The sequence below is a fragment of the Sander vitreus genome, chromosome 11 (genome assembly GCF_031162955.1).
Source record: "Sander vitreus isolate 19-12246 chromosome 11, sanVit1, whole genome shotgun sequence".
NCBI classification, from domain to species: Eukaryota; Metazoa; Chordata; class Actinopteri; order Perciformes; family Percidae; genus Sander; species Sander vitreus.
This window is the reverse complement of record NC_135865.1, coordinates 30,083,093-30,095,592: the sequence shown is the minus strand read 5'-3', so window position 1 is coordinate 30,095,592 and position 12,500 is coordinate 30,083,093. Positions and strand designations below refer to the sequence as shown.

General features: G+C 42.9%; 1 protein-coding gene across 1 annotated transcript in view; it reads right to left on the bottom strand.

Moving 5' to 3' along the window:
* Window positions 1-12,500, bottom strand: part of LOC144525878 (myosin light chain kinase, smooth muscle-like) — a 131,305-nt gene that overhangs the window by 41,206 nt on the left and 77,599 nt on the right. The window contains exons 6-7 of the mRNA XM_078262940.1: window positions 9,176-9,292; window positions 4,009-4,068 (exon numbers count right to left, since the gene is read on the bottom strand). Coding sequence (XP_078119066.1) covers window positions 4,009-4,068; window positions 9,176-9,292 — 177 coding nt within the window. The remainder of the gene's footprint in view (window positions 1-4,008; window positions 4,069-9,175; window positions 9,293-12,500) is intronic.

Genomic DNA, 12,500 nt, shown 5'->3' with positions numbered 1-12,500 from the left:
TTTAAGAGTCACACGGCCAAATGGATCTGTACCGTTAGACCTTCATCAGCTAAAATTCTAACAACAGCTGACGGACAAACGAGCAGCGGAGCAGTAGCGCTACGAGGCAGAGAGCCAGCCGCTAAAGGGCCACAGTAACGGGAAGCTTCATCCACAGGAAGCACACTGCTGCCGCTGTTGTGGAGAGAACACGTAGACGCTGAGTCTAGCGCTAGTCCCCGGTTCACCAGTTCACTCAGGTGTGTCGGCCAGAACTTTATAGTCTAGCAGCCCATTATGAACCGGGACAGTGTTGGGGAGTAACGGAGTACCGGCGTTACGTATTCAGAATACAAAATACAAATGAATAAATCAAACATGTATATTCATTCCTCCTTGAACAGTAATATACATTACCAAACGTAATACAAACAATAGTCAGAATATGGCTAAATATCATTTAAACTCCAATAATGCAAGCAGAGAAAAAGGGTTCAAACTCTTATTATATGGGATCAGACACTTTCTCCCATCCGTTAAGTTACCGCTAACGTAGACAGCACTTCCTGTTATCTATGATACGCTTTAAAGCCTCCAAATAACTAAACGGCCGGATGCTTTTATTGTGAAAACCCCGGACCGGATGCTATGTTCCGTTCAAGCTAGCAAAGCCTCGCTAGAGAAGCCTCGCTAGCGGTACAATATTTAACGCCACTTACTTCTTATTTTACTCAACCACAACGTACTTAACAATCCTAACAACAAGTAGTTAAAGTATAAACACGAGTGACAACTGTATTCGGCTCGTTTTCTGTGAACGATGTGGCAGCGGGGTAACGTTAAGGCGGAGTTAGCAAGCTAACGTTAGCCAACTAACACTGGCAGGCTGGCTGGTTCCGCCGTGCTTTCATGCTGCATCGCTTACAGAGAATGAGCTGAACGGCGGGCTGGGTCTAACATTAGCGGTCCGCTGACCCGCTGCCGCTGGGTCTAACGTTAGCGGTACGCTGACCCGCTGCCGCTGGGTCTAACGTTAGCGGTACGCTGACCCGCTGCCGCTGGGTCTAACGTTAGCGGTACGCTGACCCGCTGCCGCTGGGTCTAACGTTAGCGGTACGCTGACCCGCTGCCGCTGGGTCTAACGTTAGCGGTCCGCTGACCCACTGCCGCTGGGTCTAACGTTAGCGGTACGCTGACCCGCTGCCGCTGGGTCTAACGTTAGCGATACGCTGACCCGCTGCCACTGGGTCGCTAGCGTTAGCGGTACGCTGACCCGCTGCCACTGGGTCTAACGTTAGCGGTCCTAGCGGTCCGCTGACCCGCTGCCGCTGGGTCTAGCGTTAGCGGTCACGCTGACCGCTGCCGCTGGGTCTAACGTTAGCGGTCCGGCTGACCCGCTGCCGCTGGGTCTAGCGTCTAGCGGTCCGCTGACCCACTGCCGCTGGGTCTAACGTTAGCGGATCGCTGACCGCTGCCGCTGGGTCTAGCGTTAGCGGTCCGCTGACCCGCTGCCGCTGGGTCTAGCGTTAGCGATCCGCTGACGCTGCCGCTGGGTCTAGCGTCATGATCCGCTGACCGCTGCCGCTGGGTCTAGCGTTAGCGGCCGCTGACCACTGCTGCTGGGTCTAACGTTAGCGGACCGCTGACCCACTGCCGCTGGGTCCTAACGTTAGCGGTCCGCTGACCCGCTGCCGCTGGGTCTAGCGTTAGCGGTCGCTGACCCACTGCCGCTGGGTCTAGCGTTAGCGGACGCTGACCCGCTGCCGCTGGGTCTAACGTTAGAGATCGCTGACCCACTGCCGCTGGGTCTAACGTTAGCGGTACGCTGACCCACTGCCGCTGGGTCTAACGTTAGCGGTCCGCTGACCCACTGCCGCTGGGTCTAACGTTAGCGGTCCGCTGACCCGCTGCCGCTGGGTCTAACGTTACTTAATGTTTTCATTTCAAATCGATAAAATAAAATCAGTAACGTAGACATAATGAGTGGCACATGACGTGAAGTAACGTGGTATTTGATTTAGTTTGAGTTTAACTTGTACATGAAGTCCATTTCTCTTCCACTTGCCTACAAAAAAAACACTTGTCCCGGACAAGCCTTAATGTCGAGTCCTGGTATGTGTGTGTCTCTGTGTGTGTGTGTGTGTGTCTGTCTCTGTGTGTGTGTGTGTGTGTGTCTCTGTGTGTGTGTCGTGTCTGTCTCTGTGTGTGTGTGTGTGTGTGTGTGTGTGTGTGTGTGTGTCTGTGTGTGTGTGTGTGTGTGTGTGTGTGTGTGTCTGCCTCTGTGTGTGTGTGTCTGTCTCTGTGTGTGTGTGTGTGTCTGTCTCTATGTGTGTGTGTCTGTCTCTGTATATTAATATGTCATATATGTATATGTATATATGTAATAATGTCTCTAATATTAATATGTATATGTATGTCTATCTCTATATGTATGTATGTAATAATATATTATGTAATATGTAATCGTAATGTATGTAATAATGTAATATCTCTATAGTGTAGTATGTATGTCTATGTAATATTAATATATAATGTAATAATAATAATATCTCTATATATCTAATAATAATAATAATAATAATATCTAATAATATTATAATAATAATAATAATAATCTAATAATAATAATAATAATAATAATAATAATATATAATATACTAATAATAATAATAATAATAATAATAATAATAATAATAATAATATCTAATAATAATAATAATAATAATAATAATAATAATAATAATAATAATATCTAATAATAATAATAATAATAATAATAATATATATGTAATAATCTCTAATAATAATAATAATAATAATAATAAATAATAATAATAATAATAATGTAATAATATCTAATAATAATAATAATAATAATGTCATAATAATAATAATAATAATAATATTAATAATAATAATAATAATAGTATTAATAATATGTCTATGTAGGGTAATATCTATAATATTAATAATAATAATAATGTAATCTGTATGTGATATGTGTAATAATAATATGTGTATCTATTATCAACTCTCATATGTATATGTAATATCTCATGTGTATGTAATGTATGTCTATCTCAATATTATTAATGTAATGTCGTCTAATATGTAATGTATTAGTATAATATTAATGTGTGTATCTGTATAATGTATTAATATGTAATATCTATGTCATGTGTAATGATATATCTATTAATATTAATAATAATGTGTAATCTATGTAATATTATATGATGATAATAAGTAATAATATCTCTATATATAATATGATGTAAATAATAGTATACTATCTCTAATAATATTAATATATATGTAATAATATTAATAATAATATTATTATTAATATGTATTAATAATATCTCATAATATGTGTATGTGTAATGTATGATAATATATAATATTAATGTATATGTATATCTAATGTCTAATAATATATATGTATGTATATCTTATATAATAATAATAGTAATAATATGTATATAATAATAATATCTATATAATGTGTATTATATTAATAATATGTATGTATCTATATATTATAATAATAATAATATATAATAATAGTAATAATAATATCTCTAATAATAATATTAATAATATATAATAATATATATATATAATAATATATAATAATAATAATAATAATAATAATAATATTATTAATAATATATAATATCTCTAATAATAATAATAATAATAATAATAATATATATATGTAATAATAATAATAATAATAATATCTAATATATAATAATAATAATATATAATAATAATAATATTAATATATAATAATAATAATAATATCTAATAATAATAATATAATAATATATATATAATAATATATATTAATAATATCTAATAATTGTGTGTGTGTGTGTGTGTGTGTCTGTGTGTGTGTGTGTGTGTGTGTGTGTGTGTGTGTGTCTGTGTGTGTGTGTGTGTGTGTGTGTAGGAACCAGTGATCCCAGCCTGCAGCTCCTTATTGGGACAAAAGGAAAGAAGCTGCTGCATATTTTGGAAACTCACTCTCTGAGGTCGGAGTCGCCTTCTTGGACTTCTTCTCAGCCAGAGAGTTTTCTGACGGATCTGTAGGCCAAGAGACAGAGAGAGAGAGAGAGACAGGAAGAGAGAGAGAGAAAGAGAGAGAGACAGGAAGAGAGAGAGAGAAAGAGAGAGACAGAGAGAGAGACAGAGAGATAGAGAGAGACAGGAAGAGAGAGAGAGACAGAGAGAGAGACAGAGAGAGAGAGAGAGACAGAGAGAGAGAGAGAGAGAGAGAGAGAGAGAGAGAGAGAGAGAGAGAGAGAGAGAGAGAGAGAGAGAGAGACAGAGAGAGAGAGAGAGAGAGAGGGAGAGAGACAGAGAGAGAGACAGAGAGAGAGAGACAGGAAGAGAGTGAGAGCGAAAGAGAGAGAGAGAGAGAGAGACAGAGAGAGAGACAGAGAGAGAGAGAGGGAGAGAGAGAGAGAGAGAGAGAGAGAGAGAGAGAGAGAGAGAGAGAGAGAGAGAGAGAGAGAGAGAGAGAGAGAGAGAGAGAGAGAGAGAGAGAGACAGAGACAGAGAGAGAGAGACAGGAAGAGAGAGAGAGAGAGAGAGACAGAGAGAGAGAGAGACAGAGAGAGAGAGAGAGAGAGAGAGAGAGAGAGAGAGAGAGAGAGAGACAGGGAAGAGAGAGAGAGAGAGAGAGAGAGAGAGAAATAATTAAAAATGCAAGACAGACATACTCCTAATATATATATATATATATATATGTGTACACACATATATATATATATATATATATATATATATATGTGATACTGCACACATATATATGTATATATATGTGTATAGTATATATATATATATATGTATATGTGTGTGTACACACACATATACATATATATATATATATGTGTGTGTGTAAACACACACTAGCACTAGGGCTGGGACGGTTAGCTAGCAGAGCTTCCTTCTGTTTACACGTTGAGTTTCAGCCTGAAACAGAGCGGCTTATATGTAGAGAGAGCAACAAGTTAGCAGACTGCTGAGGGCCCTCTCCTCTCACCGTCTGCTCAGCTGCTAGACGGGCTGCAACATGTTGGAAGGTTTAACGGTAGGTTTCCACACAGCAAAACACCAAGCAAATTTGGGCCAGCGAAATATAGCCTCAGGGGCGTGGTCGCGAAAACAACACGCCAGACCGCAACAGAACAGTGGCTGCTAGGCAGCTAGCAGAGAGGGCTGAAGCTAGGTAGCATAGGCAGCTAGCAGAGAGGGCTGAAGCTAGGTAGCAAAGGCAGCTAGCAGAGAGGGCTGAAGCTGGAGTTAGCAGGTGCAAAGCTAGCAGCTGAGGAAGCTGAAGCCGGTGCAGCATGGGCCGGCTAGCAGCGAGGGCTGAAGCCAGGGTGGCACAGGGCAGCTAAACAGCAGAGGGCTGAAGCTAGGCAGACAGGCAGGCCGAAGAGATGGCCAGCTCAGGCAGCGACAGGGCAGCCAAAGAGAGAGGGCTGAAGCTAGGCAGCACAGGCAGCCAGCAGATATACTGAAATAGGCAGCACAGGTGTCAGCCAGCAGAGGGCTGAAGCCAGGCAGCACAGGCTGAGCCAGCAGAGAGGGCTGAAGCTAGGTAGCATGGGCAGCTAGCAGAGAGGGGCTGAAGCTAGGTAGCACAGGCAGCTACAGCAGAGAGGGCTGAAGCTAGGTAGCATAGGCAGCTAGCAGAGAGGGCTGAAGCTAGGTAGCATAGGCAGCCAGCAGAGAGGGCTGAAGCTAGGTAGCATAGGCAGCCAGCAGAGAGGGCTGAAGCTAGGTAGCATAGGCAGCTAGCAGAGAGGGCTGAAGCTAGGTAGCATAGGCAGCCAGCAGAGAGGGCTGAAGCTAGGTAGCATAGGCAGCCTAGCAGAGAGAGGGCTGAGGCTAGGTAGCATAGGCGAGCTAGCAGAAGAGGAGGGCTGAAGCCTTTCAGAGGTGAAAGCATAGGCATGACTAGCAGGAGACGGGCTGGAGTCGTCAGACTTTTGTTTGTATTTCCGCCTCCAAACGCAAACACTTGGACCTGGTGACATTTTGGAGCGTATTGGAGGCTAGAAAGCAGAGTTTCAAACCTGCCCTGTTTAAGCCTGTTACCTGGGTGCACGCTCAGAAGGAGGATAACACGGAGCAGGCAAAGCAACATGATTGACTTTGAGTTTTTCTCTCTACTGACAGCTCTCCATTTATACAACCATTCATGATGCTCGTGTTGCGATACCTGTATATATATACTTATACTATACATATACCTACTATATATATACACACATGAGTTGCTATGATATGTTGCTTCTACACTATACCGTCGCAGCCCTACTGGCCCAGAAGCTAAGTGAGATCGTAAAATCAAGCGTGAGCATCAAAACAGATTGCCTTTTTCTCAGATGTAAAGCAGAGTCGGGCCCGTTAGTCATCTCTGGATGAGCAGGAGGTAGATTTTCAGAATAAAACCTTCCTTCTAGAGGAATTGCACAATTCAGAAAATGATTCACAGTATCAACATGGTTTTTACCTCTCCTGTTGTCTTACCGTCGACCTGCAACTTTTTGCTTTTCTGGGTCAAAATTAAAAATAAAACTGAAATTGGTCGACACGTTTTCTCACTTTTTCAGGACAGCTAGGTGAGAAAGGAGGAGACATGCAGGGAAATCATCACTGGTCGGGACATCGAACCCTGGACCTCTGCGTCGAGGGCACAAACCCCATGCCGTAATGCGCTCTGCCCTACTGAGCCAACCCGCGAGTTTTGTCACCTTTGGAGATGTTTTTGGTCACTTTTTCAACACGCAAAACATGTCGGTATGCGGTCAATAAGCGATCTGAAAATAATGCAATAAAAGGTGACAAAAGAAACGGCAACAAAAGTGGCAAAAACATTCATGAAACGTGAAATAAGCCAAAAAAACATTGGAAAAAGAGACAAAAATGAGAAAAAGATTTAAAAAGCGTCAAAAACAGATGAAATCTCGCCTCAGGCACCAAACTGTTGTGATGTTTTCTAACCTGAAGGAGAGGGAGTAACTCTCGGGTTCAGCTGAGATCTCCATCTATCTAGAGACGTCCCGGGACAAGTCTGCCGCAGTTTAACAAAAAGCCGACGAAGCATCGGAAAAATGTCCGGAACCTCGGACAAAAACAACAACAGGCGACAAAAACATTGCAGGAGAAATTGTCAAAGGTCAAAGGGCGTACGTGTCAGAAAAAGGCAACAAAAACTTAAATAAAATAAAAAACTTGTAAAGACGGAAATAAGCGGGGTTGTAACCTCATCCCCCGTTAACGCCACCTATGAGTGTGTGAGCAGTTATTTAGTTCCCAGATGTGTAGAGGAAAGTTCTTACCGTCACGAGAACCATACAGGAACACTCAGCTGAGCCGGCTGAGTTCTCAGCTCTGCATTTATACTGTCCTTCATCCTCTGGCAGAGCTTTACACGATCGTCAGAGCACAGACCGCCTGAGGTAGCATAGGCAGCTAGCAGAGAGGGTTGAAGCTAGGTAGCATAGGCAGCTAGCAGAGAGGGCTGAAGCTAGGTAGCATAGGCAGCCAGCAGAGAGGGCTGAAGCTAGGTAGCATAGGCAGCTAGCAGAGAGGGCTGAAGCTAGGTAGCACAGGCAGCTAGCAGAGAGGGCTGAAGCTAGGTAGCATAGGCAGCTAGCAGAGAGGGCTGAAGCTAGGTAGCATAGGCAGCTAGCAGAGAGGGCTGAAGCTAGGTAGCATAGGCAGCTAGCAGAGAGGGCTGAAGCTAGGTAGCATAGGCAGCTAGCAGAGAGGGCTGAAGCTAGGTAGCATAGGCAGCTAGCAGAGAGGGCTGAAGTTGGTCAGACTTTGTTTGTATTTCCCGCCTCCAAACACAAACACTTGGACCTGATTGACATTTTGAGCATGTTTAGAGGCTAAAAACAAGTTTAAAACCTGCCCTGTTTAAGCCTGTTGGGTGCTAACGCTAGAAGGAGGATAACACGGTGTAGGCAGCACTGATTGGTTTAGTTTTTCTCTCTACTGACAGCTCTCCACATTTACAACCAACAGAGCTACGTGTTGAAATCTATATATATATATATATATATATATATATATATATATATATATACACACATAGGTTGCTAGATATGTTGCTTCTACACTATACCGTCACAGCCCTACTGGCCCGAAGCTAAGTGAATGTAAAATCAACGTGAGCATCAAAACTGATTGCCTTTTTCTCAGATGTGGCTGAAGTTGGGGCCCCGTTAGTCTGGATGAACGGAGGTAGATTTTCAGAATAAAACCTTCCTTCTAGAGGTGCACAATTCAGAAAATGATTCACAGTATCAACATGGTTTTACCTCTCCTGTTGTCTTACCGTCGACCTGCAACTTTTTGCTTTTCTGGGTCAAAATTAAAATAAAACTGAAATTGGTCGACACGTTTTCTCACTTTTTCAGGACAGCTAGGTGAGAAAGGGGAGGGGGGGGGGAGACATGCAGGAAATCATCACTGGTCGGACTCGAACCCTGGACCTCTGCGTCGAGGCACAAACCCCCCAGCGTACAGTATGTGCGCCTGCTCTACCCACTGAGCCAACCCGCGAGTTTTTGTCACCTTTGGAGATGTTTTTGGTCACTTTTTTCAACACCAAAACATGTCAGTAAACGGGTCAATAAACGTCTGAAAATAATGCAATAAGGTGACAAAACGGCAACAAAAAAAGTGACAAAAACATTCATGAAAACGTGAAATAAGCCAAAAAAAACATTGGAAAAAGAGACAAAAATGAGAAAAAGATTTAAAAAAGCGTCAAAAACAGATGAAATCTCGCCTCAGGCACCAAACTGTTGTGATGTTTTCTAACCTGAAGGAGAGGGAGTAACTCTGGGTTCAACTGAGATCTCCATCTATCTAGAGACGTCCCGGGACAAGTCTGCACGGATTTAACAAAAGACCGACCGAAGCATCGGAAAAATGTCCGGAACCTCGGAACAAAAACAACAACAGGCGACAAAAACATTGGGAGAAATTGTCAAAGGTCAAAAGGCGATACGTGTCAGAAAAGGCAACAAAAACTTAAATAAAATAAAAAAACTTGTAAAGACGGAAATAAACGGGGGGGTTGTAACCCCCCTATCCCCCCCGTTAACGCCACCTATGAGTGTGTGAGCAGTTATTTAGTTCCAGATGTGTAGAGGAAAGTTCTTACCGTCCACGAGAACCATACAGGAACACTCAGCTGAGCCGGCTGAGTTCTCAGCTCTGCATTTATACTGTCCTTCATCCTCTGGCAGAGCTTTACCGATCGTCAGAGAGCACAGGCCGCCTGTAACACAACACAACACAACACAACGATATGAGCACAGGCCGCCTGTAACACAACACAACAATATGAGCACAGGCCGCCTGTAACACAACACAACAATATGAGCACAGGCCGCCTGTAACACAACACAACACAACAATATGAGCACAGCCCACCTGTAACACAACACAACAATATGAGCACAGGCCGCCTGTAACACAACACAACACAACAATATGAGCACAGGCACCTGCAACACAACACAACACAACGATATGAGCACAGGCACCTGCAATACAACACAAAGATATAAGCACAGCCCACCTGCAACACAACACAACAATATAAGCACAGGCACCTGCAACACAACACAACAATATAAGCACAGGTAGCTGCAACACAACACAACAATATAAGCACAGGTAGCTGCAACACAACACAACGATATAAGCACAGGCACCTGCAACACAACACAACACAACGATATGAGCACAGGCCGCCTGTAACACAACACAACACAACAATATGAGCACAGGCACCTGCAACACAACACAACGATATAAACACAGACACCTGTAACACAACACAACACAACAATATGAGCACAGGCACCTGCAACACAACACAACACAACAATATGAGCAAAGGCACCTGCAACACAACACAACAATATAAACACAGACACCTGCAACACAACACAACAATATAAACACAGACACCTGCAACACAACACAACAATATAAGCACAGGTAGCTGCAACACAACACAATGATATAAGCACAGGCACCTGCAACACAACACAACGATATGAGCACAGGCCGCCTGTAACACAACACAACACAACAATATGAGCACAGGCACCTGCAACACAACACAACGATATAAACACAGGCACCTGTAACACAACACAACACAACAATATGAGCACAGGCACCTGCAACACAACACAACACAACACAACAATATGAGCAAAGGCACCTGCAACACAACACAACGATATAAACACAGACACCTGCAACACAACACAACAATATAAACACAGACACCTGCAACACAACACAACAATATAAACACAGACACCTGCAACACAACACAACAATATAAACACAGGCCACGTGCAACTAGAGGTGTGAATCTTCACTGATCTCCCGATTCAATTTGATTACGATTATCATGTCAGAGATTCAATATCTCGATGCATCAATTAAATCTATTAAAGCCACACAGGATATTTAATTCATAGCTTTTCAAGCTTCAAACACAAAACATTCTGCAGACCTCCGATACTAAATACATTGGATACATAAAACTACAGCGCTGAGCACACGGCACTTCCTGAATGTGTAACACATACCAGAATATGTCAACAGAAAGGTTGTGGCAGACATTAAACTGTAAACAGAAATAATCCATTATGGCCGGTCGATTATCGATGCAGCATCGTCCATTTCCATGATTCCATGCATCGATTATTTGATTAATTTCAACACCTCTACATGCAACACAACACAACGATATGAGCACAGGCACCTGCAACACAACACAACGATATGAACACAGGCACCTGCAACACAACACAACGATATGAACACAGGCACCTGCAACACAACACAACGATATGAGCACAGGCACCTACAACACAACACAACGATATGAACACAGGCACCTGCAACACAACACAACGATATAAGCACAGGCACCTACAACACAACACAACGATATAAGCACAGGCACCTACAACACAACACAACGATATGAGCACAGGCACCTGCAACACAACACAACACAACAATATAAACACAGGCACCTGCAACACAACACAACACAACAATATAAACACAGGCACTTACAACACAACACAACGATATAAGCACAGGCACCTGCAACACAACTCAATGATATAAGCACAGGCACCTGCAACACAACGATATGAACACAGGCACCTACAACACAACACAACACAACGATATGAACACAGGCACCTGCAACACAACGATATGAACACAGGCACCTACAACACAACACAACGATATGAACACAGGCACCTACAACACAACACAACACAACGATATGAACACAGGCACCTACAACACAACACAACAATATGAGCACAGGCACCTACAACACAACACAACGATATGAGCACAGGCACCTACAACACAACACAACGATATGAGCACAGGCACCTACAACACAACACAACGATATGAGCACAGGCACCTACAACACAACACAACGATATAAGCACAGGCACCTACAACACAACACAACGATATAAGCACAGGCACCTTGCAACACAACACAACAATATAAGCACAGGCACCTACAACACAACACAACGATATAAGCACAGGCTACCTGCAACACAACACAACGATATAAACACAGGCCGCCCCAACACAACACAACAATATAAGCACAGGCCACCTACAACACAACATAACATAAAGATATAAGCACAGGCCACCTACAACACAACATAACATAAAGATATAAGCACAGGCCACCTACAACACAACATAAAGATATAAGCACAGGCCACCTACAACACAACACAACTCAACGATATAAGCACAGGCCGCCTGTAACACAACACAACGATATGAACACAGGCAGCTGCAACACAGTCTGGTGGCTTGGAAGAGAGCAGAGATAACGATCTGAACTATCCCTTTAAGTTACAGTATAATCAGCTTAATATACTTAAAGCAGCGTGCAGTTAAATGTTCCCTGTCAGTGTTTTATGATTATATATGATGCCTCCAGCTGTCTGGAACATCTCAGCGACCTCTGAACTTTATCAAGTGATCTGAGCCCTCACTATGTAGCATAAACACACACACACACACACACACACACTGCCTGAGGATTTCCTGTTTTGAGTGTAATCCCCCTCCTGTTATTTCAGCCCGTGGTCCAGCAGAGTGTGTGTATGTCTGTGTGTGTGTGTGTGTGTGTGTGTGTGTGTGTGTGTGTGTGTGTGTGTGTGTGTGCGTGTGTGTGCGTGTGTGTGTGTGTGTGTGTGTGTGTCTCTGTGCGTGTGTGTGTGTGTGTGTGCGTGTCTGTGTGTGTGTGTGTGTGTGTGTGTGTGTGTGTGTGTGTGTGTGTGTGTGTGTGTGTGTGTGTGTGTGTGTGTGTGTGTGTGTGTGTGTGTGTATGTGTGTGTGTGTGTGTGTGTGTGTGTGTGTGTGTGTGTGTGTGTGTGTGTCTCTGTGTGTCTGTGTGTGTG